The sequence below is a fragment of the Fonsecaea erecta genome (genome assembly GCF_001651985.1).
Source record: "Fonsecaea erecta strain CBS 125763 chromosome Unknown Scaff1, whole genome shotgun sequence".
NCBI classification, from domain to species: domain Eukaryota; kingdom Fungi; phylum Ascomycota; class Eurotiomycetes; order Chaetothyriales; family Herpotrichiellaceae; genus Fonsecaea; species Fonsecaea erecta.
The window spans coordinates 1521956-1549433 of NW_017387244.1; the positions used below are offsets into that span (position 1 = coordinate 1521956).

The 27478-nt window shown below is 53.9% G+C and overlaps 10 protein-coding genes across 10 annotated transcripts; 3 read left to right on the top strand and 7 right to left on the bottom strand.

The window, feature by feature from the left end:
- Positions 1–698: 698 nt before the first annotated feature.
- AYL99_00527 (hypothetical protein) lies at positions 699–3893 on the bottom strand (the record flags this gene model as incomplete). Its single annotated transcript, XM_018832043.1, has 1 exon — positions 699–3893. One exon carries the CDS (start codon positions 3891–3893, stop codon positions 699–701), a length of 3195 nt encoding a protein of 1064 aa, XP_018697922.1.
- A 408-nt stretch (positions 3894–4301) lies between these two features.
- On the top strand, positions 4302–5995 carry AYL99_00528 (hypothetical protein; the record flags this gene model as incomplete). The annotated part of the gene is made up of 2 exons (XM_018832044.1): positions 4302–5099; positions 5165–5995. The coding sequence occupies 2 exons, from the start codon at positions 4302–4304 to the stop codon at positions 5993–5995; spliced, it is 1629 nt and encodes a 542-aa protein (XP_018697923.1).
- Positions 5996–6075: 80 nt separating this feature from the next.
- AYL99_00529 (hypothetical protein) lies at positions 6076–7502 on the bottom strand (the record flags this gene model as incomplete). Its single annotated transcript, XM_018832045.1, has 2 exons — positions 6076–7260; positions 7326–7502. The coding sequence occupies 2 exons, from the start codon at positions 7500–7502 to the stop codon at positions 6076–6078; spliced, it is 1362 nt and encodes a 453-aa protein (XP_018697924.1).
- An 833-nt stretch (positions 7503–8335) lies between these two features.
- Positions 8336–10395, bottom strand: AYL99_00530 (hypothetical protein; the record flags this gene model as incomplete). Its single annotated transcript, XM_018832046.1, has 6 exons — positions 8336–8751; positions 8839–9531; positions 9615–9644; positions 9701–9730; positions 9821–10067; positions 10126–10395. 6 exons carry the CDS (start codon positions 10393–10395, stop codon positions 8336–8338), a joined length of 1686 nt encoding a protein of 561 aa, XP_018697925.1.
- Positions 10396–11453: 1058 nt separating this feature from the next.
- On the top strand, positions 11454–13147 carry AYL99_00531 (hypothetical protein; the record flags this gene model as incomplete). Its single annotated transcript, XM_018832047.1, has 5 exons — positions 11454–11530; positions 11598–11696; positions 11757–11834; positions 11905–12082; positions 12137–13147. The coding sequence occupies 5 exons, from the start codon at positions 11454–11456 to the stop codon at positions 13145–13147; spliced, it is 1443 nt and encodes a 480-aa protein (XP_018697926.1).
- An 816-nt stretch (positions 13148–13963) lies between these two features.
- AYL99_00532 (hypothetical protein) lies at positions 13964–14512 on the bottom strand (the record flags this gene model as incomplete). Its single annotated transcript, XM_018832048.1, has 1 exon — positions 13964–14512. One exon carries the CDS (start codon positions 14510–14512, stop codon positions 13964–13966), a length of 549 nt encoding a protein of 182 aa, XP_018697927.1.
- A 927-nt stretch (positions 14513–15439) lies between these two features.
- Positions 15440–17919, top strand: AYL99_00533 (hypothetical protein; the record flags this gene model as incomplete). Its single annotated transcript, XM_018832049.1, has 2 exons — positions 15440–15691; positions 15736–17919. 2 exons carry the CDS (start codon positions 15440–15442, stop codon positions 17917–17919), a joined length of 2436 nt encoding a protein of 811 aa, XP_018697928.1.
- A 1220-nt stretch (positions 17920–19139) lies between these two features.
- On the bottom strand, positions 19140–19787 carry AYL99_00534 (hypothetical protein; the record flags this gene model as incomplete). Its single annotated transcript, XM_018832050.1, has 1 exon — positions 19140–19787. One exon carries the CDS (start codon positions 19785–19787, stop codon positions 19140–19142), a length of 648 nt encoding a protein of 215 aa, XP_018697929.1.
- A 1312-nt stretch (positions 19788–21099) lies between these two features.
- AYL99_00535 (hypothetical protein) lies at positions 21100–24814 on the bottom strand (the record flags this gene model as incomplete). The annotated part of the gene is made up of 2 exons (XM_018832051.1): positions 21100–24510; positions 24560–24814. 2 exons carry the CDS (start codon positions 24812–24814, stop codon positions 21100–21102), a joined length of 3666 nt encoding a protein of 1221 aa, XP_018697930.1.
- A 514-nt stretch (positions 24815–25328) lies between these two features.
- AYL99_00536 (hypothetical protein) lies at positions 25329–26849 on the bottom strand (the record flags this gene model as incomplete). Its single annotated transcript, XM_018832052.1, has 1 exon — positions 25329–26849. One exon carries the CDS (start codon positions 26847–26849, stop codon positions 25329–25331), a length of 1521 nt encoding a protein of 506 aa, XP_018697931.1.
- Between the last annotated feature and the right edge of the window lie 629 nt (positions 26850–27478).

Genomic DNA, 27478 nt, shown 5'->3' on the forward strand with positions numbered 1-27478 from the left:
AGGTGTTCAGGAAAGACACGTGGGGGAAGACCGCAGGCGGTTTTGGGGAGACCTGAGTGGGGTGACACTTAATCTGACAATGAGAGATCAGGAACGAAAACGAGGACGAGAATGTGTGTGTATATATGGGAGGACGTGCTTTTTGTCTTCTATATACCGAGTACAACCCTGCGCTTGCAACGGCCGAAATATGTCGATGATTGGAAGAACAACGGCCGTAAACGGACCTCGAGTCGCGCCTCTGTATTAACTAGCTGTGGCGAGTCAGCTAAGAGCGGAACCGACGAGGCTCCGCGCGGGGAGCATGTGAATATTACCGAGGCTGGAAAGGCTGAGTCTGGGATTACTAACTAACGTATCAACGACACCAACGACACGTACTAGACTGCCATTGATATGCTAAGTGAGCCATGGGCTACAGCTTCGTGGCCAGACAGTTGATGTGGTCCATCCATCTCAAGGATCCATGCTCCATTGAGACGCATGTTCACCGAGGCATCTGGATTCCCGCTCTCGCGGTCCGGATCTCACTTCCCCGGTTCCCAACGGTCTAGGCTCACACACCGCAACACGCCTCGCAACTCCTCATTCAGACCCCGCCATCTCAGAGAGTCGTCCGAGTCTGCCGGAAGACTGCTGTTCCCCCCTTCGTGCAAATTGCAGTCGCCAAATTTGGTGCCAGGTCTCCCAGCAAGTCCCTAACTGTTTTGCCAATTATCCAGTGCGGCTGCGTCTGCAACGACCCATTGCGGCTGGGGTATTGGAGTCTGGGGTGTGCCTGTGCCCACACCTGAGGCTGCTCCTGCGCTGCCTGAGGCTGTCATGCCAGCGTTGATGTTATTGAAGTCGCCGTTAGACATGGGATAGGCTTCACTGAGCACGGATGCGGCCTCTTCGTCCATAGCACCATCTTCTGACCCATCAGCCATACGCAATGCTTCTAGGCCCCATCCAATTGCGTCCAACTCCCGCTGAAAGAAGTCGCGTTCATCGTCGTCAATATCGTCGAGTCGAACTTCATTCTCGTCAAGATCACCCTCCGCTTTTGGCACTGAGCCTTTCTTCCCCTTTCTTGTGACGTCCGGATACCTCCTTTTCTGCCACCAAAAGGTCAGCCCTCGAAGTGCCCACTCGAGAGGGACGGCCTCGTCGACTTCCCCTTCCACATTTGCATCATGCATCCCTGCCAACCAATCATCCCTGAGTTCCGGTCTGCAGTGCAAGTAGATTGCTGTGATGACCCGCATGTTGCTTTGTCGCCATTTTCGACCACAATAGGGGACTTGTGATTTGAACAGCTTGAGGACATATAGGCGCAGGGTTGGGTCCGGGACGCGAAGAACCCGACGCAAAATTTGTGAAGACTTGAATTGGACAAGGAACAGGATGCGGTGGGCTTTTCCGCGTGTCAGCTTTTGCAGGACGCGAAGGAGGTGGATCGAGGTTTGAAATTGCCGGAATGAGTAGGTCGTGATCGGGCTAGTGGGGAGGGGCCCAAGCGGATTCCCGAGCTCATCGACCGAGGGACGGGCGCTGAGATCGAGATTTTGCTGCGGCGATTGTTTGGTATTGTTTTGGTCGTTAGTGGGCTGGCCTTCGGATCGCGTTGTCGGTGACCTCCTGTGCCGCGAAATAGGCGGTGGAATGGCCTCGTCCCCATCCGAGGCTTCTGATCTTTCGTCGGCGCTCGTGGGGGACAAGGGCGGATGGTCTGAGTGAAGATAGCAATAGTGCCAGACGCTCAGTTCATGTTGGTCGTAGCTGAAAGCCACGAGGTCTTCCAGATTCTGATGCGCAAAGTATTTGAGAGTGAGCTGCACGTAGTTAGAGTCCAGGAGGAGTTGGGTCATGTATTCGAACTTCAGGATGTGAGACACCTTGAACCACTTCAACAAGAGAAACAACGCGCCAGACACTGCCTGTTGAGTGATCTCACGGGTGCGGACATGATCCAGGTCTTCTATGGTCATTTCGCTTGGACGAGGCGGTGGTGGTGGCATAGGCAGCGTTTGGTTTTGAACCATGTTAGAATTCGACTTGGTGCGATTCAGGCCTCCGGTTTGCGTTGGTTCTTGGGCACCACCATTGCGAACCGCAATGTCTTGTACGTTGGTAAGCATCACCTTCATCATCACAATGACCAAAGATTGCAGATCCGGCAGAGCATGGTGGAAGAAATCGTCCACTGCCAACATACGTGATCGCAAGTCAGGGTCCTCGAGGCTCTCGATTTCCTTCTCCTCCTCGCTTCTTTCCTCTTGTTCTTCTTTCGCTTCGTCCTTTATCTCTCCATTCCACCCTCTTTCATATCTCATGAACATATCTCGCTCTCTCCAGAGCTGGCGCATTGCTCGTGTCATCCTCATACGACTGGCGAACAATTCTCCTGCTTCGATGATAGAAAGAGGAACATCACTGCCTTCCCACTTCTTTCCCACCATCATATCCTGAACCCTCGTAGAGCCTTTTCCACCAATATTATCGCTGGTGCTATCCAGTGGTGGATAGAGGAACGGGAAGTTCTGGTTGGTCTGATAGTTCTGTTTCTTACCAGCCTTTCCACCAGGACCAATGGGTGATGGGGGCGGGGAAGGAGCCGGAGTAGCGATGTGTACAGGTTGATGTAGAATGGATCCCCGGGTTGCAGCGCCACCCATGCTACCCCCTACAGACCCAGGAATGTTGCCCCGAATCTGGTTTGACAGTGGAGGCAGCATGGTCTTCTGTTCAATCTCCAAGGGTATCATGGGTGGCGGGGGGTTGTATGCCGGGTATTTCGAGGTGATTTCCTGCCGAAAAAGGTGATAATCCAAGGGAGACGCGGTAAGAACGGGGTGAGCGGCTTCTGCAGAGAACGGATCCACGCGTGGCTGCAATATGCTCTTGACCTTTTCCAGATGATTCGAGACGTCTCCAAACAATAGTAGGATCGATTTCCAGAACAATTGCAATGCATTCATAAGGGGTATATTGTAAAGTTCATCCCATCGTAAACGTGAAATCATGCCGGCAAGAAAGACTAGCAAGCTTGGTTGTAAGGCCGAGACCGACTGTCGGAGGGCCTGGCCAGCGGCGGTCTCAAGTCGAACTCGGGAGGACTCGATCAAAATATAGAAGCAAGAAAGGCATAAACTGAGCTCTCGGTATTCGTTTTCGCCAAAGGCTCCCTCGGTGGCCTCTTCACCATCAGCGGCTTGTGGCGAATGGGTCAGGTCGGGAACTTTCGATGCATGAATCAAGCAACGATAAAGAATGGGAATAAGAGAGCATTGCTGCATGAGGTCCGCTCCGTTATGCATCCACCGAACCTGAACGACATTGCACCGATCATCGTCAGAAGGTGAGAGGGACTCTTCGTCGGTGGCAGGCTCCTTCATTTCCAGTCCGGATGTGGTGCTCCATGCCCCCATCAGGATATAGTAGATACAGCACAGGGCCTCAACGCGTGAGCTGTAATCTTCGTCGTCGAGGTCATTGACCAGACCAGAGATGAACTTCCGTTGTTGATCCTGGCTAACATCGGTCCATTCCAAGTCGTTGGAGATAGATTCCGACTCACGGAAGTATTTCCACCTCTGTTCGTACGCGTCAAGAGACTGTCGCAGATAGTGTCGATCACGTTCAAGTTCAGTGTAATGAAACCATTGGTCAATCTCGCGCTCAAAGTCCTCGGCATCCTGGTAATGAAACGCGTAGGGGGTCTGCTCGACTTTAGGAAATTGTCCCACCAATTGCCTTAACTGTGGGAGACTCAGAGAGTCTGTGGGATCTGGTTGTGCCGGAGGGGCTGGTGGTGGCTGCAATGGAGGCGGAGGAGCGGCCGTCGAACCCTCGCGTCGTAGAACCGGGCGTTTGGGCTTCGCGTCCACCTCATCAACACTGATGTTATCCATGATAGCCGGCGCAGCCGGGGGTACACATTAATAGGCAGATGAGAAGCTATACAATAGAGATCTGCAACGGCAAGATGGAGTGTTGTCGGGGAGATAGACAGTTCGTCGAAGGTCTCGATCCAACGATTTGCCAAGCTTCGTCTTGGTTTGAGGCTCACCCTCAATGGGAGAGAGGGTGCTGCCGCCCTGTGGTCCGACCCCTGAATCGTGCTTTCTAGCCGAAACCAGAGCTCTAGCATTAAAGCGGCAGCTACGATGGGGGCTATCATGTGGCTATCTATCGAATCGAATCACGTGGTAGCCGCTATCTCTCCCCAGCCGAATCTCCACTTAAATCTCCCCAGCATTGAGCCAGACAAGCGCCCTCTGCGATTCCACCATCTCTCTCTCACCTCTTCGATCTCGACCATGCTTCACTTGGCAGAACAACTTCTTCCCTCACGCAAAAGAAAGCTGCGCTATACCCGCACCAGAACAGGATGTCTCACATGCCGTCGGCGCCGGAAGAAGTGCAACGAAGAGAAGCCTCTCTGCATCGGCTGTAGTAGAAACTTCCTGGCATGCCTCTGGCCAGATGAAACATCGCCAGATGAAACATCGCCAGATGCTCCGGACGTGGAAATTGATGGGGGTCTTGTCACAGAAACCTGGAATAGCACTCAGGTTCCTTACAAGGGCATGTTGTTGTTGGCGTCAGACGGTGTGGATGCCTCTGATTCAGATTCGCGAACTCTGCCTGCAGCATCCATATCAGACGCAACGGGGTCCGAACTGTTCCAGGACAGCAAAGACAGTATGATCCCACGTGCTGTCGGCCGGCGAGACATTTCGGCGCCTGTCGAAGAAAGCTTGCCGATTGTCACTTCAGCACCATATCTGAAGGTGACTTCTCCTCAGCTTCTCCGCCACTACATTGAGAGGACTGCAGACTTTTTAGCCGTCAAGCAATTGCGAGATAATCCTTTTGTGACACTCATTCTACCGCTGGCATACTGCGATGAGCTCCTTATGCACTCTGTTCTCGCCCTAAGCGGGAGTCATCTTTGCGGCAAACAACCGTCCCTAATCGAAATACAACGAACAACTTGGCAACATTATGACATGGCAATAACGGGTCTACGATCAGAACTGCAGTGTCCGACCGCAATATCAGCTTCACGGAGCCTACGCCTGCTGTTAGTCTTGATGATTCTCTGTCATTTTGAGGTGAGAAACCTTTTCCGACTCCCCCCTCCGGGTAAAACGACGTCTGACAAACAAATCCCGTTCAGGCCATCTCCGGAAACCGTGAGGGGTCGATGATCTATCATCTACGTGCAAGTCGTCATCTTGTTCTCCGTATCACCGATTCCAGCATTGAAAAGGAATGCAAAGACGAGAAAGACTTGCGAGGCTTCGCGTTCGAAATATACGCATACTTATCGTTGATAGCTAACCAGTCAGAAAGCCTCAAAGTCCCATTTGACTCATTCCTCACATCTTTGTCACATCTCCAACAGTATGACACCTTCGGCACTTTCTTCAGTTGCGGATACGAGCTCTTCGAGAAAATTCCAGCCATTTCACTCCTTTTTACGAGACGTCTATGCGATGAACAAGAACATAGGGACTGCTCAGAAGAAAGTATTTCGATCTACAGGAAGTTACTCGCCGACATTCAGAAGTGGGAATCACCTCCTCCAGACCCTGAAATGTCCGCCTGGGCAGCTGAGCACTCCCGAGCAGGCGAACTCTATCGCCATGCTCTTCTCATCTACCTCAAGGCAGCTATGTGCGGCTCTTCCATCGACAATCCTAAGATCATTGGGGAGCTTCAGGTACATGTCGATATTATTCTGCCGCTACTGGACTCGATATGGCATTCTCCCTACAAAGCAATCGTAATCTGGCCCAGTGTCATTGCTGGATCGTGCATCCTGAGGGACGACCAGCAGGATTATCTGCGATCACTTTTTGCGTTCTCCAGCTCTGGAATGGCTCATGTCAAACACGCACAAGAGCTGCTCGACTGGTTGTGGACAGACCCTGACAAACGTGCCTATGGGCCATTTGGCTTGCATTTTGTCATGCAACAACGAGGAGTCAATTTTTGCCTGGCTTAGCCAAATGTAAATTCATATATGGTGGTGAGGAAGGCCTATATACATGAACTACATGTGCACGGGTCCTATCTTCTGCTCTCTCAGGTTTGGATCCCCAGGAAATTAAACCTTTCTCCCGGGATATCTGCAACATGATCAATCTCGTCGAGAGCGGCTTTGAGAATCTCTGCACCCTTCTCCAACTCTGCATCTGTCATGGTCATTGCAAAACTAATCCTTAATCCATTTGGACGTGGATGAACGAAAAGACCTTTGTGCATGCACAGAGCAGCCACACGGAGACCCGAAAGATTGTTCAGAAACAAGTTCGAGTCAGCCCCCAGACTGAAGACATAGTCAATCTTGGGATGTTTCCAGCCATCAACAATTGCCTTCCATTTCCTGCCCAACTCTACCGCCTTAGACATCAGATTCTCATTGTCGATGACCTCGATAGCGGCCCTGGTTGCAGCAATAGCCAATGGCGTGAAACCATAAGTTGACGCAATCTCGAACGTCCCGACCAGTGACATCACTTTCGCGTTTCCTAGGACGAAAGACTGTGGATAAAATCCTCCGGTAATGGATTTGCCCATAGTGATTATATCCGGTTTCATGTCCTCGCCGAGATGGTAGAAGGATAGAAACTTTCCGGTCTTTCCAGCACCTTGCCGGACCTCGTCAGCGATGAAGAGGACGTTGTACTGACGGCAGAGATCATAGACGCCCCTCGCATAGGCAAATTCCTCCTCTGGAGTCCTCGCAGTCCCGTGCAGACATTCCATGATGACTGCTGCCACTGTCTCGTGGTGTTCCTGCAAGCAAGTGCGCATGGCTTCGAGATCGAGGTACTTCAACGGTGCACCCGTCGACGGGTTGATATTGAGAACCAGTTGGCTGTCTAAGCCATACTCGGTTCGCTTTTGCGAGGGATCCATCAACCCCCATACTCCTGACCCGAGCCCATGATATGAAGAACCAACTCCCAATATCTTGCACTGCTCTGGCTGGATACCCTTGCGCTGGATTCCCCATTTACGAGCAATCTTGCAAGCCGTGTCTGCTGCTTCAGTTCCCGAGGTCGCGCACAGAATCTTGTCGTATCCAAATCTCTTGCACATCATCTCGGCGAAGGGGGGATACAGGGCATTGTGTCCGGCGATGTTGATCAACACACTCTCTTCCATTTGCTTTCGGACCTTCTCGGCAATATAGGGGTGGCCATGTCCTTGGTTCACTGCGCTGAACATGGCAATGAAATCGATGTACTCTTTGCCGTCAACATCCTATCCAAGCGGTCGGTCAGTTAAATGAAAGCGACCCAAGGGCATTTCAATAGTCGCGAGCATACCCATAGCTTCGACCCCTGCGCCCGTGAGAAGAAAACTGGTACAGGTTCGAAACCCCCGGCTACATATTGACGCTCCTGCTGCAATAATGCCAACGTCTTGGGAGAAAGCTCCAATGGCTGCCGCTCTGTTGAGGTCGCTACCGCATCTCCGCCTCTGCTTTCGCTGTACTCGCCCATCCTTTTCTTTCTCGACAAAGACCGCAAGATTTCGTTTGTTGTGGGGCCGGTGGTGAGTGGTATTTGGAGCTTCAGAGCCGAGTTAAATGCGTTGGGAACTCGTTGGGCTTTAATGACGAGAAAGAAAAGAAATCGAGACTTACATCTCGCCTACTGCCGGTGTAGCAAAATTATCCGTCGTCCATACCAGGATCCGCTACCGCCCTAAGCACGTCTTGCTTCATGCTACAGGGCCGCTCGATCTCGCTCCAAGAGCTGGGTAATCAAAAAGCGATACAAACGAGCATCAACCCCGTCCTCATTCTCCCGGCCTCCACATTCAACACCTAAACCACAGCTTCTTGTCGTTCATTGGTGGGTCGACATACCAAGGTAACTAACATCACTTCTTGATAAGGACGCCCGCGACGCCATCAGAACAATTTGGTACACCCAAAATGTGGGTCGTGCCCTGCATACAAGCGCGCTGCGGAGTGAATAGACCGCGGTTGGAGGAATCCTATCGACTATGTGGAGCAGGCTCATTACTCGCCGCCCCAAACGTACATCTGCGACTTGCCTTGGCCATTGTCATCAACAGGATACGCCTGGAGCTGATTGTATTTGTTACAGAGTCAGTATCGAACGAACCTGGTTGTCGCGGATCTCACACTGTCATCAATATAGCCTGGCAGTTCATAAAGTCCGCTAGCGATGCGCTGCTGTTGATATATAACTGCCTGACAAGATTTTGCGAAAAGAAAACAATGACACTGGATGATGTGTGTGTATGCCACTTGAGAATTCTAGGTATATCACGACGGAGACCTCACCCATATTGGGTTGAACGGCTTCTAAAGTTTCGACTCCACTGTCTGGCCTATTGATTCTGATTTTCTCGTGCCGGCATCCTGCAGACCCAGCACAACAGACAGTCTTTCAACCACCTTGAGCACCTTCTCGTCGTCCCATTTGCGGCCGATGAGCTGAAGAGATATCGGAGCGCCTTCGTATTCGCTTGGTTCATAATTTGACCAATTGTACGAATCAAATTCGTTCTGTCGAGGCCGGTAGGACTCGTCCTTGGGATGGGCCTGAGCTGATACTGTTTCTCCCGTCGGAAAGGTACAGGCAGGCCAGTCAAGCAGATTCCAGATGGCAGTGTATCCCCAGTACCGAGCGGTCTCGTGCCGAGCGGCGACTCCAGGTCCCACGGGGGAGATCAAGAAATCTACCTCTGGTCTGGAGTTGAAGTAGGCGAGGTATTGTCCTTGTTTTACGCATGTCAGCATGCCGACTTGGACTTGTTAAAGGTTGACTTCTCGTAGATGATCCCAAGTTACACTGTGCGACTTACGGCGGTAGACCTCTCTTTCCACATTGAGTTTCCACAGCTCCGGAACTGTGCGCTCACTGACATGACTCTCCTTAGTCACCCACTGTGTCAACGGGAGTACGGGCTCCCCAGAGTCTGTTATAGCCTTGAGGATGGTCTTCGCGCCATCTGGATAGTATAGTTTCCGGATCAGGTCATAGCCTCGCGCGTGATCCAGGGGTTCCCAGTCCACGACTTCAAATTGAGACAAAGCTTTGAGTTTGGCCCTGAGGCTCTGCATAGCTGCAGTCACCGGCGGGTGCGGGCGCACCACGCCATCGTCCCACAGGAAGCCAATGGTCAGCTTTTCTGGAAGACTGATCGAAGTCCGCCACGGTAAAGGGATGACCATATGGGACTTTTTCCAGGGTTCGGCCGCGAGGATCACCTTGAAGAAGTACTCATTGTCCCTGGCGGAACGACAGACCGGACCGAGCACCGTGGGGATCGCATCGTTGCCCATGACTGCGTGGACCAAGCCCGTGAGAGGGACGCGCCCTGAGGTGATCTTGGCCCCGAAGAGGCCGTTGTTGCCCGCTGGGACACGGATACTGCCTCCAATGTCAGCAGCCAAACCAATTGGGGAGCCTCGAAACGCCACGAGGGCTCCTTCGCCTCCGCTAGAGCCGCCGCAGCTTAGCTTGCGGTTGAAAGGGTTCAAAGTCCTTCCATAGACTGTTTTCGTTCTCAGCAGTCAGTTCCTATCCAATATATGGGGTGAGGCCCCGTTAGTTCAGTTGACAAGGGTTTGCTCTTACTGTTCGAAGAGGTCTCCAAGTGCATCCCGGCTATAAATCTGTTGCGTTAGACTTTCGCCGGCCGCTTCTTTTGAAAGGTTGCTTACACTGAGGCATGGTGGTCTTGCAGTAGAAGACTATGCGAAAACATCAATCGATATTAGCAGAGGTATCCTTCTCAAGAACAACCTAAGTGCCAATGGACTCAAAGGCAGCGGCCGACTCACCTGCGCCCGCCTCACGGAGAATGCCTACCACGTGGGCATCTGACTCAGGCTTGAAGTCCAGCCATCCCACCAGGGCGGTTGAAGACTCCTTGCCTTTGATTGACAAATGGTCCTTGATGGAGAACGGCAGACCATGATAAGCCCCAATAGGCTTCCCAGTCTTCTCGAAGTACTCGTCCAGCTCACGGGCTCGTTGGAGTGCCTCATCCACGAACATGTATGTGAGGCAGTTGATCTTATGTGAGATCTGTGTTAGAGGTGCAGAGAATCGACTTTTGCAGAAGCATGAGATTTAGACCACATACCACTTGTTGTGCGATAGCTGCTCGCTTGCAGAACGCCAGAGTTATATTGTAACTCTTGATTTCGCCTTTGCGCAGTCGCTGCAGCAATTCCGTGGCATCCAGCTCAGTAAGTGCGAGCTCCTCGTCCGTCATCAGCCCCGACGTGTAGGGGACAGACATAACGTTGGTCACGTCGTCTGATGGGGGATTTTTCAGCAGCCATGCTTTCGGTATTGTCGCATCTCTGGCTGCTCGCGCTTGTGCACAGCGCTCCTGCCAGTCTGTCGCCATGTTGAAGCTGGGGCAACTGAGAAATCAATATTGAAACGCACGGTTTGTTCGGGCAGTGGTTGCGAAGAAGATAGAGAGAAAATGGAACAGCACAAATTCGCGTGATGGTACCTTCTGCTTGTTGTTGCGTGTCTTATGTTGCTCTCATTTTCTCAATGGAACAAACCGGAGATCTAAGTATATCTGCCCCCAGTCCCTTATGTATGGTTGTGCAAACTTCCTGTTCTATTGGAAGACAGCCAACAACAGTCACCGCACCAGGTCGAAAGGTAAAGAGAGCCTGACTCGGCAAATGGATTCCTAATACCGAGGGACGACCTGTGCATTAGGGTTAGAGCCACATCGACTCGAGCAAACTTTCTAAGCGCGGTTCCTATCGAAGGACGACGGCTTTTGAGCATCCGGTACTTCCTCGATCAGTCTCCCTTTAAGCCGACTTCTGATAAGCGCGCTTCGACGCAGATAATTCGAGGCAAGACCTAGAGACGCTTACTATTCGGATCTTACTCGTCAAGGATATTGTGTGATCCTAACTTGCCAACCCTCAACCTGATACCGTAGTCTCAAAGTGTAGACAACGCCTCATCCTGGCAGAAATCATGAGTGGCGAAGAGGGATCTTTCCGAGACCAACCATAATCTGATCCTCGAATGTTGTTTTACAGCAACGATTTCCCTAACCGGCTTCTTAGTCGGTCTGGGCCCGGATATCAACTCGAGGCAGGCTGAGTTGCACAAATATCCTCGTTATCGCGGTGGTCGCGCTTAAAAGCCATCCCCAGCCCGAGTCCAGATTTGGCTTGCAAGGTCGCATATCAATTCGGCATACTAGTACGCTCATAGCTGATCGAGTGTCTATCTCTTATCAGGTTCACGGGCTGGTTTATCACTATCCTGGAACTTATGCCTGTTGGCTTTTGCCGCTGTCATCCAGAGACTACTCCCAGAATGGATCATTCGACTTTATAAAAAGGGTCTGTGGCCTCCTGCATTCTCAGGGCAGTCTTGGTCGCGAAGCACGCAAGGCATTAAGGGTCTCCAGATCCTCGAACGTGGAAAATGGAAGCAGGAACCGTGGAAACACTCTCAAAATGGCGCATCAACAGGCCCGCCGTACAAAATGTCATTATGGGCGTGTACGTACTCCAACCAATCTGATTCTCTCGATGCTCTTACAATGTTTCTGACAGCCCCAACCTGCAGCATCCTGTTCTGCCTACCAGGGATCTATCTCGCTCTCACGGGACTTGGTGCCGGAGGTGGAGGGCCCGGAGCGCTTCATGTGGCCATCAATACCAATGCGTAAGAACACAATATCCCCACATGTACCAGCAAGCTTCCAAATTCTGACAAGCCCCGCAGCATTCTGTACGGGTTGTTCACCGTCTTCGGCTGGATAGGAGGCACCATCCTCAACCTCATGAAGCCCAAGGCGACGGTGTGAGTGTCACCATTCCCATCGAGAGAAGCACGATCAGTCTTGTGTATACTCATCTGATGCCGGACCTAGTATCTTCGGCGGCTTTGGCTATCCTCTCTACGTCGGGAGCCTGTGGTACTTCGACCGACGTGGTCATGATTGGTTTCCTTACCTGTCCGGAGCCCTTCTGGGCGTCACGGCCGGCTGCCTTTGGACTGCTGCGAGCTTCATCGCCTGGACGTACCCGGAAGAGAAAGACAAGGGAAAGGTAAGAAGATCCATGTACCAGCACAACTCTCGACAAATGCTGACCTCGGATCAGTACATCGCCATCCAATGGGGTCTCACGTCGCTCGGCGGCACGGTCGGCGCCAGCGTCGCCTTTGGAATCAGCGCGGACAAGACTGACGCAACGGGTGTGTCGGACCCCGTATACATTGTCTTTGTGGTTATCATGTGCTGTGCGATCGTTGCTGCTGCACTTTGCATCAAGCACCCTGCCAGCATTGTCCGCGACGACGGCACACACCTGGCTGAGTTTAAGCCCACCAACACGCGGGCGGAGCTGCGAAACTTGAAGAAGACCTTCACCGACTGGAAGCTCCTGGCACTGACACCGGCCTTCTTTGCGTCCGAGATGTGCCTTTCCACCACGAGCAGCCTGAACAGCTACTACTTCGACCTCCGGACGCGGTCCCTGAACAACGTCCTCTTCCAAGCCATCATGATCGCTGGATCTGTCGGCATGAGCTTTCTCCTCGACGCGCAACATTTGTCTCGCCGTCGCCGCGGCCTCATCGCGTGCGTCACGGTCGGTGTCATCACGATGGGCGCCGCGGCCGGCTTGATCGGATGGATGAAAAAGTACGGGCTCGACGGCCGACTCGAGACGCCCCCAGCAGTGGACTGGACGAATGGGAGGTTCGCCGGAGGTGTCATTCTGTACCTCCTCTGGGGGATTGTCTATTCCACATACCTGTGCAGTGCCGGCTGGGTTGTGGGGTCGTTGTCGAATGATCCCGTCGTCATCGCCATGTACAGTGGCTTCACCAAGGGCATGGGGTCGCTGGGCTTGTGTGTCTGTTTCGTCATGGATTCGCAGTCCGTCACATACATGACGCAGGCCATTGTCCAGCTTGTCCTCTACGGAGTCGGCTCTCTCACGCTCATTTACGTTGTCGTCTTCTACCTCAAAGACACCAACTATTTCCTCGAAGAGAGCGTGGTGGTGCCGCTCCATATCCAGCAAGAGAAACATGTCGCGATTGAGGCACTGGAAGTCCCAGCAGACACTGAAGAGGTCTCAGCTACTGTCAGTGGGAAAACAGAGTAAGTTGTGATAGGGAAATGACAGAACGATCTGTGGCGGGTGGGCCACCAGCCTTCTTCCCTGCCCTTGCAGCACAGAGACGGAATGTCACTCCAACCATAGTGGAACATTAGGCACGATAGGAGATTAAGATAATCCTGTCAAGGGAAGAAGTTCCTAACATACTGTTGATGTTTTCCCTGAGAAGCCTACCGAGCTCTAATTTCGGTCTCATTGCTACATACTCCCATCATGGCCAAGTTCTTCTGTCCGCAAACACGCGTCCATATCGAACTAGAAGACATCACCCCCCGGCGGAGCGTACAAAGGTCTCGGATTGGGACAACGACGATGCGAGGGGAAGGAGTGCGAGCCAAATGATCTCTCGGCCGAAGACTTCAAGTGTAGAGTCAAACGGTAAGTCTGGATCCTGGTTGAACAAAGGGCGTAAGGCCACATCCGCAAAGGACTGGGTTTTGCCGAGATGCGTGCAAGGCGGGTGGAAGATGTGGAGAGGTGAGGGAAGAGAAGGATGAGATAAGCGGTGATAGCAAGGACGCGTTTTGGGTTGTCGTTGTTTTCGCCGCTTATAAGCAGGACATCGATCCATCGCCACCATCAGCAGTTCGCAGACACGCTGCAAAGCGTGGGTTCCTCTAGCTGTGCTCGGGAGCAGTGATTTCGTATCTTGACCGAAACAACACGAAGAAAAATCTTGTAAATCCAGTCCAGAAACCCGGTCCTTGTTGAACTGATAGCTCTGGGTTCAGCATGGCATCTACCGATCGATAGAGTCCAAGCCAGCCGGAGGTGGTTCTCTCGCGTCGTCGTAAGCATGTTCTAGCTTTCCAGCTCTTCAGCTGCTGGCTCCTCTTTGACAAGTGTATCTTGACCAACATTTTGCGCTTCTTTTTCTGCCTGTTCCACAAATGCCTTCGCCTGAGCGAGAAGCTCTTGCTTCATTCCCACCTCAACTGCGTCGCTCGCCCGGGCATTGAGCCAGCTGGGGTCAAGAGGACCGCCGCCCACTCTCGTCAAGTTGGCGTCTCCACCCATGGTGCGGCCTCTTCTGGCATCCCTATCATCTCCAGGCGGTATAAGATCCGCCTCTTCTAGCGCGTAAACTTGTCGTCGGAGTCGGACTTCGATCAAAGAGAGGGTAGAAAAGTAGCACTCGGCGGCCGCTGAAAAGGCCGCCCGTGCGCTGGACGATGAACGTAGAGCCGCCTCTTGCTTTTCGGTAGTGGGCAAGTTCGATAGAATTCCAACAGCATCAGAGGCCGCAGAGAGGAGGGTAGCAATAGATCGGTCGATCTCGTTCAACTCTGCAATTCGGGTTGCGGGCGTGAAGACGGTGGCGTTGCCCTCGTCCGGTTGGTCAACCTCCATTTCTGCGATCGAGAGACTGGTCATTTGGAGGTCGTGTCGGAAGTCTGTGCATCGTCCAGGCCCTCACAAGTGTGAACAGTTAGTTGATCTGCTTGGTGACTGTGAGGTCGGATGTCCAAAGAACTCCAGACTCTCAGTCAACACAGGCACGTGACAGGGAAGTCGTTGAGAGGTTCCTGTCATGGAAGGTTAACCGAGACGTCTGTATCCAGTTAAGCGTCAATATCAGAATCACCAAGTTCACCAGCACCGACTCGACATCGTTGTCTGTCTGGACTCTTGTATCATCTCTTGCATCGTTGCTATCAACTCGCCATTCCGCATACCAGTTGCTCTCATCCATAAACACCTCGGCTGACATTTGGTCGTGGTGACAAATTTCACCTGTGCATGCGTGCGAAATAACAATGTCGGCGCCGAGCCCAGCGCCACGGAGCGCAAGCACAGGACCAAATGGCCCTCTCGCCACTCCTACCGCCGCTCCTCTTGTTAATGGCGTTGCCAGTGCGTCCGGTCCTGCGCCCCCTGCGCCTGCCAGCGGTGCAGCAGGCGGCTCTGGTGGAGGCCTGTCACAGCAGAATCTCAACCAAATTGTGAGCGAGCCCCTTTCCCTTTGGTCTGTCCATTAGCTTTTTCCTTGTCCTTGTTTTGAAGGGGGTGAGAGCGATCACGATTTGCAGTCGACCTGTCTGGTCAGTACAGTCTCTTGGCCGTCATGGTAAAGCGCAACAACGAAAGGGTGAAGCAGAATTACCGTCATATGGACGACGTAAAAGGGTAGTGTGGTTCTACCCTCCATGTTGTGCTGCTCTAGCGGGATTTCCACTTTGTGCACCAAAGAACCTATCGAAGAAAACCCTACAGTCTGTGCCAGCAGTTTCATTGACACTTGAATTTGTTCTCAATGCTTGATCTTCTGCTCCTAGCATGTATCCGAGTCCTCCACGATGTGGGCCCCCACGCAAGAAATGGAAGATAGCTGGGGATGATGTTGAACCTGCAGCGCCTAAACCGGTAGCTGACAGCCCCGATTACCCCTATGCTTATCTCGAGGATGTTGCGAGAGAAGAGCAAGAAAAGCAAGAAAAGCGCCTCGAAGATGTGGCGAGAGAACAGCAACAAAAGCGTCTCGAGGTCCTGGGTTATTATTTTGTTGATATCCCTTATGCATGTCACCGCGTTCGTAAACAACTCAAGTTACAAGTACTAACAGCATTTTACAGGTCATCGATTACCTTGCTAAGAAAGGCTACCACAGAACAGAAGCCACTCTGCGAGCAGAGTCGTCAAATCAAGAGATTCCCAAAGACGCAGAGCTGAAGCCAACACCTTCCGGGCCCCCTCGCTATTATGAGATGTTTGTGCGGTTGCAAGCATGGACTGATGACGCTCTCGATATCTACAAGCCAGAAGTCATGCGCCTGCTCTGGCCCATCTTTGTTTACTCGTACCTTGACCTGGTCAAACAATTCTACCCGAAGGAAGCCACTCGCCTGTTTCAGAAGTTCTCCGAGGATTTCAGGAAGGAGCATGAATACGATCTTCGCGGACTCGAGCACATCACTTTGCCCGAACACGGTGAAGACAAGATTGCAAAGCTTTACCGCGACAACAAATACCGTTTGTCCCTCAGCAACCCTGCATACGTCTACTTCATGCAGTTCCTCGAGAGTCTCCCCCAGTCGGGCTACAAGCTGTTCATGAACATTGTGGAACATAATCTGGACATCAGGCAAGTCGAGCGCGCAGCCGACGATCGCTTCAGTTTCGCGTCTGTGATCCAACGAGGGATCGAAGGCCAAGATATGCCCGCCGAGGATGAAGGTATTCCAGGCCACAGACCGGGAAATGCCATCTCTTCCACGGATCCCAATGTGGGAAACAATCTAGCGAATCTCAAACTAGGTAAATTGCCCATGGAAAAAGACGCCGAAGGAGACGTTCGAGCCGAACTCGAGGAACTGGATCAGAAGATGCCGCCTCTTCCAGGCCAGCCTACACTCGTTCAAACTCATGAAATGGTCAATATCAAGCAGGAAGACGAGGACGAGGGGCCCACCAGAACCGAGATTCCTTTTCCCGCATCCACCGCGAGAGACGTGGCCATGGAGGTCCAAAAGATTCGCGACCACCGCGATCGGCTCAAGATCGAGACTCGAACTGGTGGGATTGGGCCAGGACTGAGCGTGGTCATGTACACATTCCACAACACTCACGACTCGATCTGTTGCCTGGACTTTAGTGGTGATCAGAAACTGGTTGCTGCGGGCTACTCAGAATCGTACATACGCGTGTGGACGATGGATGGGTCCGCGCTCGGTCCTGTCGCACCGAATGGTCAACAACAAAACTCCCAGCGCCTCATCGGCCACGCTGGGCCCGTGTACAACGTCAGCTTCGCTCCCTCGACTAACAAGCCGACACCAGATTCCCCGGACACCGATACAAAATGGCTCCTCTCGTGTTCTGCCGACAGCACGATCCGCCTGTGGAACCTCGACGTCTTTCAGTGCATGGTCGTCTACAAAGGACATGTTGGGCCTGTCTGGTCAGCTGTCTGGGGACCATTCGGACATTATTTTGCAACCTGCGGCCACGACAAGACGGCACGAATTTGGACGAGTGACAAAATTCGCCAGGTGCGTATTTTGGCGGGCCACGACGACGACGTCGACGTGGTCGCCTGGCATCCCAATTCCAGCTATGTGTTTACGGCGAGCTCGGATAAGACGGTCAGAATGTGGGGGTTGAATAACGGAAATGCTGTGAGAATGTTCACCGGCCACACGTCGTCTATCACGGCACTGGCATGTTCTCGAAACGGCAAGATCCTCGCCTCGGCCGACGACACCGGAGTCATCCTTCTCTGGGACCTCGGGCCTGGAAGACTGCTCAAGAAAATGCGCGGCCATGGCAAAGGTGGTATCTGGAGTCTCAGTTGGTCTGCTGAATCAACGGTGCTGGTGAGCGGTGGCGCCGACTGCACGGTGCGAGCATGGGATGTGACCGGTCCGGCAAAGGAAGCTGCAGCCACCACCGGCACTGTGGGCGGAGCGACCACCAATAAAGCGGGTGATGCCACGGGAAATGCGCAGGGCGGAGGTGCGATGCAGGACGGAGCTCCCAAATCCGCTGGTGGCACCAGTGCTCCCACATCGAATCTCAACCTCACGTCGGGCACATCGACCGGCGCGGCCGGTGTGGGCGCGAGCGTCAGCGGCACGGGTGTCAGTGGTGTGGGCGTGGCCGGTCACCAGGGTGGCAAGAGACGCGGTAAGGACGCGGTTGTTACCAGCGACCAGATCAGCGCGTTCCTCACCAAACACAGCCCCGTGTACAAAGTCAAGTTCACCAACATGAACCTCGTCCTCGCGGGGGGTGCTTACCTGCCTGAACAGGCCAAATGACGCGCGCGCGGGCGAGGTGAATGATGAACGCGTGCGACGATGTGATCTCCGCGATCACCCACTCTCTGGCTGCAACGCATACTCAAGCGCAAACGGTGGCAAATATGTATGACCAACCTGGAGAGACAAGGAAGAGAGGCACATCGAGTGCAACATTGATATAGACCCTTTTGTGACGAGTAACAGAAAAATTTGAGAATAATGGGCTATAAGAAAAATCCCATGGAAGGGCGAGACCGGCGAGACAAGCGAGACCCTGCGGATTTGGCAACATTGGAGGCTCTAGTCTGGCACACACGGCATTACTCAGGAAAGGACAAGCAAGGCAAGCTAAGAGCAAGACACTTGGCGCAGCGGCCGGCCGGCCGGGGATATGGTGCTGGAGTGCATGCATGGACAAAACGAAACATGGCAAAAGTAAAGCAAGAAAACGAGGCGCCTGGGGTGGTGAATGGAGTGCTGCTGCCGCCGCTGCTGCTGCGTAGTATGCTGGTGCAGGTAGGTAGATGAGTAGGTGGTCAGGGGTCCGAAGACATATTTGGCATGGCATCGCATCGCACGACATGGCACGGTGGCTTAGATGATTCATTCCTGCATCGCACGGCGTCCTTGATCGGTCGGTTCATTGCTCACTCTCACTCACATGGGGGAACTGGCGACCAAAAAAAGAATTGAGTCCAAGGCAGTCAGTCAGTCAGTCAGTCGATGAGTCGATCAGTCAGTCAATTAGTTTAGTTTAGTTAGTTTAGTTGGTCAGATTTAGATCTTCCTCTCTTCGACGCCATGAATTAATTACTTTGTATTTTTGGGTATTGCCGAAGCTCCAAATCCTGACCTCGTCTTTTTTTGGACCTGCTCCCTGCCCCTGCTCGGTGCTACCCCTGCTCTGCTCTGGGCGTTTCCCTTTACCACCTGCCGTTGTTCTCCCGCCCCCTGTCCGTCCGTCCAAGAGAAAGGGACAGGTCGGGAATGGAAAATGAAACAGAGAGATCTCCCCCCTTTCCCCCGAGAATCAGATCTGGCATAGAGAGACAGACAGACAGAGAGACAGATAGTAGATAGATAGATGGATGGAACATCATGACTCGCTTGCCTGACTGCCTACCTATTCGCCTGGTTGCCTGATGCGATTTCTTTTCGTCCCCCTTAGGGAACCTTTCCACTGGGCCCTGAACCTTTTCGACTGACGTGACCACAAATCCCACGCACGCTTCATCCATTCAGAGCCTGGCAAGCCAAGCGAACGGGAGCGCGGCCGGGCCCCGCAGCGCGAGGAGATAATACGCCGCGCCAAAGGCTGCGCCGCCGAGATGCGCCGCGTGCCCGACCGTGGACGCCTGGTCGTCGAGTCTCGCCGAGTCGTAGAGCGTGTACACGCCCATCAGGAGCCAGATGGGGGTGGGGATGGCGCCGAAGAGCAGGACCTTGGCCTTGGGGGTGGCGAGGGACACGGCGGCGCCCAGGCCCATGACGACGCCGGACAGACCGAGCGCCCGCAGCTGTGTTGCGAGACTGTTGGGGAATCTCTGGCGCCGCTGACTCCGGGCCGCCTGGAACAGGAACGCCAGGTTGCCCGTGACGGCGGCGCCCAGGACCAGGGCGGCGTAGCGTGCGGGCGCGATGCCGTACCTGAGCAGCATGGTGGAGAACGTCCCGAAGGCGACCAGGTTGGCCGCGAGGTGGTAGGGCTGGATGTGGCTGAAGGCCGGGGTGAGCAGCGTCCACCACCGGTGCCGCGGCACGTCCTCGAGTTTGAGTGTGAAGTGTTTGGAGAGGACGTCGAACATTCTCCGCTGCGTCGGGCTCGATGGCTGTTGCTGCTGCTGCTTTCTGGCTGCTTCGTGGCTCAGAAACGGCAGGGTCCCCATGCTCCACTGCCACGACGTCCAGATGCCGAGGCAGGTTGCGACACCTTTGAGAGAGAGAAAGAAAAAGTAAGGACCGAGTTACAACAAATAGAAAAACTGAATCCCACCCCCTAGAGCAGAGAGGGGTGGTACAAGGCAGTAACACTTACAGGAATACATAACCAGCCTGCTACCTTGAAAGCCCCGAAAGAGGCGCTCTGGCGGCATCGCCCCCCTTCCATTCGTTGCTATGCTTCGGCGTCCCCTCTCCAGGTACTTGAGTGAGGCCGCCGGCCAGTCGAAGTCGGCCAGCCTCATAGTCGGGCGGGCTGTCGAAGCAGATACTTGTCAAATATACGGGAGAGTGGACGCCCAGCTGGTCCTCGAAGTGACCAAGGAGAGAGGTTCTACGGTGTAGGCTTTGAGCAAGATCCAGGAGATGGCCTGCTGCGAGAAACCCAAAGGACAGTATGGACCGAGCACTGAGGGAGGTCACTGTCGAAGGCAATTGAAGTTGGAAGTGGACAAGGCGTTCGGGATTCCTTCCCAATCGGAGCTGCCACCCGCCAGCATCCAGTCTGTCTCATTATTATGTGACGAACGTTCGTGGCCCTAACACCCTAATAAAGCACGCTAAAGTGCTAGCGTCAAGTGATGTGTCACAGTTCGGCACCTGACAACAGCGTCGCGCAGTCACGTGATTGTACCACGCCGCTTCCATTAGTCGTGCCGCCGCAGGCATGATGTTTGTTTATTCGTTAAATAGGAGCGCGCCCAGGATCTTAGACCTGGACGTCTTAAGATTAACAGTTGTTCAGTCAGCTCGTTCCGACGCACAGTGATATAAAGATATAGTAGACAGCTAGCTTCATATAGAAGCGCTACTAAGCTTATCTTTTAGCGCCTTTTGAAAGAATCGAAATATTAGTGGAAAAGACGTTGAAACTTTCAGTAACAACCCTGCTGCTGTACACGCAAGTACAGTACCTCCTCCTACCGTCAGAGTCTCTCTACAGAGTCCCGGAATGACAGTCAGAACCTTCAACCGACACTTGAACCGACACAAAAACAGTGCTGTATTCCGACCCGAAATCCCAACAGATAAAGATCACAAGTCATGTCAACGTAACACACTCAAAGATACAGCGGTTCGCCTGCCCATTGTTGTCTGAGACACGTCAACCCTGCCAGCTTCTCTCTCACCGTCTAACAGACCTCCTCCGTTGGTCAGCACCCATCTCTTCCCTCTCTCCCTCTCTCTCTCCCACCCACACGTCGTGACACCTTTCAGCACCGCTTCCTCGACCTGGCTTCTACCACCTCTGTGGCGACTCTACCGTTCGTGTCTCAATAAGCTGCCTCTGCTCGTGGCACCGGTATGGTACGAATTCGCAAACATACCCTGCGCCGGACTTCCCTGGCGACTTCGTGTGCCGCGGCCGCTGTGTCCGTCCAGTCCTGGGCTGCCGGGGGGTTGCACACTAGACCCGCGAGTCTGAATGCCACGGTTTCGCTTCAGGTTGCGGTTCTCCTCTTCCAATTTCCGAACAAGCATGTCCCGAGTCTTGCACTCCTGTTCCAATTCGGCGATCTTGGCGAGATGGTGTGTGATGCTGTCCTCGTAGCTGGTCTCCTTCAAGCGTAGCTTCTCGGTGCCGGCTTGCTGGCTCAGGCTTGCGACCTGTTCTTCCAAGTCCTTGATCTGGGTGGCAAACTCTGCGGCCTTGTTCGATGCCTCCTGATACTGGGTGCGGGTGAAATCAAAATCTTTGCGCGTGTTCTCGAGGTTTTTTTCCAAGGCGGTACTCTTCGCATACAGCGTGCGAGCTTCTTCCCTCGCCGTCTCCAGCGCCGCCGCATCGCCACCCCCGGCCTTGATCTCCGCGCGGACCGCAGCAAGTTCTTTCTGCAGCTCTGCGTTCTTCTGCTTCAAGGCGAGATCGTCCTCGACGATTCTTTCGTTTCTCGCCTTGTCCCTTTCACGGGTTTTGAGGACTTTCGAGTAGTCACGTTCCAGCTTGTGGCCCTTCACCATTCGTTTCTCGTACCGGCGTTGCACTTCGGCATGAGCTTGTTTCCACACCGCTACCTGTTCATATGCCTCGTCCCGAGCTCGTTCCGCCTGTTGTCGCGCCAGCCTTTCCTTCTCGAGCTCCGCCTCCAGCTTCTTGACGCGGTCCTGGATTTGCGCAACCTGGTTGGCCGTCTCGCTTCGGCTGCTGCTGCTCGCTTCGGTCGCATCTCGATCTCGAAGGGGCGTAAGACGTTGTCGCTTTTGCAGTGCGGGGAGGAAACTATCCGCTTCCAGCAAGCGCTTTCTGCCCGACGGAGTGTCGGAGCGTGATAAGGGGGTCCGAGATCGAGTCACAGGCTCCCGTGGTGTCTCAGCCCTGGTGTTCACGCCACTAGGTTTCGCGGGCGTCTCTGTCAACTCTGTCAATTGCAAATGGGGCATGAGAAACAGGCTCTCCTGCTCCCAAAATGCTTCAAAGTCGGGCGATATGGCGGCCTGCATGACGGTGCTGGCAAAGTGATCAAGCAACCGTTCCTGGGTCTTTTTGGTACCCATCTGCGTGTCGGCGAAATCCATGGCCCGGCCTCCCTCGGGTTCATCTGACGGACGTTGTATGAAGGTCACCTGCCGCCCCAGATTCGGCCAAGCTTGATAGGTCGCCCGGACCAGCGCTTTGAGCCTCATGGGGGCCGGCATGCTCTTTGGCAGACAGCGGTCGACGTGTTCGGATGAGTTTGCAACCACCAGGTGGACGACTGGCATAAGCGCGGGGTATTTGTAAGAAAAGTGCGCGCGGATTCGTGCAGCCTGAGGATCTTGCGAGTCGAAAGAAGAATCAAATGCGATCATCATGATAGGCCGGGGGTGCATGGCAACTTGATGCGTCGACCAGGTGCTCACCAGGTCAACCTGGAAATCTGTACTGATCCGATCTGGCTTCGCACGGACCATACGGTCCTGTCGCTTCACCGTGATTTGCTTCATCTTTAAGTAATTCTCCAGCAAATCCTGGATTGGTCCTTCTCGAGCCATGATGACAATGGAGCAGCCAAGGCTTTTAAACACATCCACGAGGTGCCCTAGAAAAGAGAATTTCATGCTGGCATAGTTTGCATAAGTGGCGTCTTCCTGCGATTCGTGCGGAGATGGAGTGGCGATTCCAGGCAGCCCCAGATCCATGTGCGTAACCGTGTCGTGCAGACGCTGGATCAGTTCGTTCATTTCGATGCTCTCTTGCGTTCGAGCAGGAGACTCGGTGGCAGAACTGACGGGCTCGTGCCTGCTGAGAAACTTCTTGATGGCCTTTTCCTTGGACGTGATGATATCTGAGTAAATTGACTGGATCTTGCCGTCGCAGGGGAGGGCGACCGCGTATTCTGCAGGCCCAAGAATCGGAAGGCTTTGTGGGACCAGTTCAGCCATTCGAGGTACGTCCCGTTCGTTTTGGACAGATTGCTGACTCGAGCTTGCTTTGGAGTCCGACGAGAACTGCTCCCCATGGAGTGTGGGTTCTTCGCTCTCGATGGAGTCTTGAATTGGGAGCGCACTTCCTCCTAGAGCACCATCGTCCACCAACGAGTCGCCGTGAGCTCCGCGAGGAACAATTCCTGATGAGTTCAAGGTCGGGTGAGTGGGGGGATCCATCGCGTCGGATTTGGGGCTCAAGGCCGATGGGGAAATTTTAGCAAGATATGTTGTGGTCAACCAGGCTGGACGGCTCGTCAGGTTGAGAATTTTCTGCAATCCCTTTACTGGTCGAGTGGCTTGTTCCGACAGTCGGTCGTGCGGCTCAACTTCCGAAGGGACCGGACGTGGGACCGACGATGGCTCTGCAGGTCTGGCGGCGGCAGCTAGATCCGCAGCCCCCGGACGGGGAGTCCTGCGCGGTGAGGTTGGAGCACTGCCTAGTGTGTGAGCCGCCTCCGTCTGCCCAACAGCAAGTCCTCGATCCTGCTCCGGATCAGGTTCTCCCCCACGTTCTTGTGCTGAACCAGGTAATATGGGCGGAATCGAGCTCGGTGTTGAGGCTGCAGCACTGCCAGAGGGCTCTTGCGATATGGGTGCGTTAGCCTCGCTTGGTTCGGCGCCGTCTAGTCTGCTGGGGCTTCTGGCTGATTCTTGTTCTGCCTCAGCTCCTGACTCGGAACCTGACCTTGATCTTCTCCCTCGTTCACCTTCCGGCTCTGATTCTCGAGCAGGACCTGGCTCAATTCCAGACCACAAGTCTACCACTGACTCTGGAGTAGAGTCGGGGTTGAACTCCGACACCGACTTTGAATCGGGCTTTGACTCTGCCTCAGGCTTTAGTGCAGACTCGGGCTCTGAATTGGACGTTGGCTGGGACGTGGACTCTTCTTTCCGGGGTGGTGCCGGCGGAGTCGAGTGCTCTGAGCAGTTATCAGGCTCGTCACAAAACCCAGACTCCGTGAATAAGGTGAGATCGACGTCGGCTTGGCTATAGTCCCGCGGGTCGGTTCCTGCCTGTCCTGGTGGCGGATTCTTGGGCTGTTCACTGGCTTGACGATCTTTTTCTTGCTCCGAACGTCTGGAGGGCGTGTTGCTATCCGATTTCCTCTTCCTCTCTGCTTTCTTTTGACTCTGTGTGCTCTTCCTCTCTGCTTTCTTTTGACTCTGTGTGCTCTTTCTCTTCGCTTTCTTTTCCCGATCCTCTGCCTTCTTTTCCGCCCAGTAGGACTGGATCAAGTCGTCTGTAACGTCGTCTGGGTCCCTCTATACCCCGGTTAATAGACAATTGTAGAAAGTGTTGCATATCACCTACCCAGTTCCGTCTATAGGTCTCCCCGGTGACGGGATGCGGGGCCCACTGGACCAGATACTGAACCTCGTCCTCTATGAGACGGTGACGGCAGATTTTCTCGACCGGCCAGAAGTCGTCTGCCTTGGTCGGCTCGTCGGGTGTGGGCGTGAGGCTTTCCGGCTCTTCTGGCGAGCCGTGGTTCTCTGAGCGGCGCTTGGGGCGCTTGCGGGGGGTAGAACCGTGTGTGCTAGACTTGCTGCGGGGACGCTTCTTCATTATACTCTGTGGGCACAGGAGCTGATTTTGATGGAATTCATGGTCAGCTGGACAACCATAGCGAGCTGCATGCGGCATGCGAGGGAGGGGGGAAGGGAGGGAAGGGATGGATTGCGTACAGGACTTTAGTGCCAAGGGTTGTTTAGGGATGTCCGGGATCTGGGAACGAAAGTCGTGCAGGCAGGCCGCAAACGAGCGTGGCCCAGCTGTAGGAAACTTAGCCGAGCCCCTGCAAAGAATGTCTCGACGTGTATCCCGGTGCTATTGGGGAGGGCAGAGTGATGAAAAGGGCGGTGGTTTGTGCTTGAAGAGATATGATTGATGCGGATGGTAGAGAGATAAAGAGGGCGGTGGTCTGGGCTTGATGAAATATGATTGATGGGGATGGCAGAGGGATGGAGAGGGCGGTGGTTTGGGCTTGAAGGAGATATGATTGAGGGTGAAGTCCCTCAACCGTGATGGAAGCACGACCGCGTTGTGTGCCTGTGGGTGCCTGGCCGGGGGGCGCCACTCCTCAAGGCCAACAACCAGCCGCCTGGAACATCGCCAAGTCTTGACCCTCCGCCGCCTGCGCTTGTCCGGCTTGCCATTTGGCAAAATCAAATCCCAGTTCCTCCATGGTCCTCACTTGCACTCGACTCTCCCCCCTGTCGACATATGCTGCCTTGATGTCAGGGAACCGCGATCTCATCCACACTTGTCTCTGGTCCCATCTCGTTCCCAGCCTCCCGACGCCCCCATTCTGCAGCCCGTCCTTCCTTGTCGCCTGCAGGGCCCACGCATAGAGCTCGTTGATCTGTGCCGCATCTTCTGGGAATCTCTTGACGTGGAAGTGTTTGCCGTCTCCCTTGCGGTCGACCGTCTCTTGCTCCCAGTCTCGCATCTGTGCGGTTGAAGGCAAGGCCAGCCGTCCACTCCACACCCGCGCCACCACGGCCGCCTGGTTCTGGGACAGGGGGAAAGGAATAACCTTGAGGTTGATCACCGGAAAAGCCAGCGTGGGGTGGTCGATGCTGAACAAGTGCTGGTAGGTGCCTCGTGCGCGGAAGCCGTCTGTGATCAGCGGCGGCAATACACTGGAGAGGAACGGGTACGAATAAAAGTACCCGGTTGCAAACACGACCGCATCGATGTCCTCCTCAATCCGGCCCCCTTTGAATCTGACGGCTCTAGACAGCTCGTCCTCGGGTGACAGGAACTCGACGACTTCATCGACGTCTTCCCGGTATCCTCCTCCTGGCAGGACCCCGAACGCCGATACCGATCTCGACGAAAGCAAGACAGGCTTCCGACAAAACTTGCCGATTTGCGCAGCAATGTCCAAGCCTGACGCCGAGTTCCCAATCACCAGGACCTTTTTGCCCTTGAAATCTTCTGGTCTTCGATACACTTTGGAGTGGATGATGGCACCAGGGTATGCTTTATTCCAATCCCCAACGCCTTTGATCGCTGGGACGTATGGGACGGTGTAGTGTCCATTCGCCACCACCACGGCGTCGTACATCCTTCTCACCACCTCTTTCGAGACAAGGTTCTGCGCCGTCAGATCCCATTCTTCACGTCCACTGTCCTGATCATGCACAAGTCGCACATCTTTCACGGCTGTATTAAATTGAATCAACCCTCGAATGTCATCCGCATAGTTCTCCAAATACCTCAACACGGCCTCGTGACTGGGAAACAAGGGTTCCTCCTCCGGAAACGGCTGATCGGAGAATGCCATGAGTTGTTTTGGGATGTTCGTTTCCAGATAGTCGTAGAGCGGCGACTCAAATTCCAGGGAGTCGCCTGTGACGCTGTGGCCATTGTCATCCTGCTGGCCATATCGCGGATCAGTCTGCGGGATTGGAATGCGCTTGGACCGGTCTGGCAAAGAGAGATTCCAGATGCCGCCCACTCGACCCCGCTGTTCGTAGACGTCGACGGTCGCAAATGCCTGTTCGGCAAGTAGATACTTTGCACACGAGACTCCCACCGGACCTGCCCCTATGACGGCGATGCGTGACACAGGCCTCACTGGTCCAGCATCGCCCATGGTGTGAAGCAAGGCTTGTATTTGCTGACAATAGATAAAATCAAACAGAAGACAATCTTCCCCTCGCCAAAATAATAAGTACTATCGATCGGGTCTGCACGGGCCGGTCTATCTCCGCCGTAATCTAGCTACGACGTAAACTATCTCACGCCATCGACAAGCATTTTTGGGCGATTACAGGTGACTGGCTACCTCGCACATCTCAGACGGTCGACAGACGAGTTATTGGGGTGTGCGGGTGAACGAGAATCGGACTTCTCCACCGACTCAGCCGCGACGACCGTGTATATACGTCGTCTACAAGGCTCCCCAAATACATACTGAAACCACGAAAGTGGTGCGAAGCATGGAAGGGGTGGAAGGAAGGAAGGAGGAGGGAGGGAGGGAGGGAGGCGGACCACAGAATCCGAATACGAAACACAAGCTTGTTTTCACGACTCTCCTCCTGAATCTATTCCCAACCGACGTCGTAAACGGGTAAAATAAAAGGGCAGTCATTGCGACAATATCCTCCAGAGTGAGAGATCAGTGCAAGACCGACCAGATCCTCGAGTTGGTCAGTTTCCTACTAGAACAACAACAACAACAACAACAACAACAAGGCGCGTCATCCGACCTTCACAACCCCA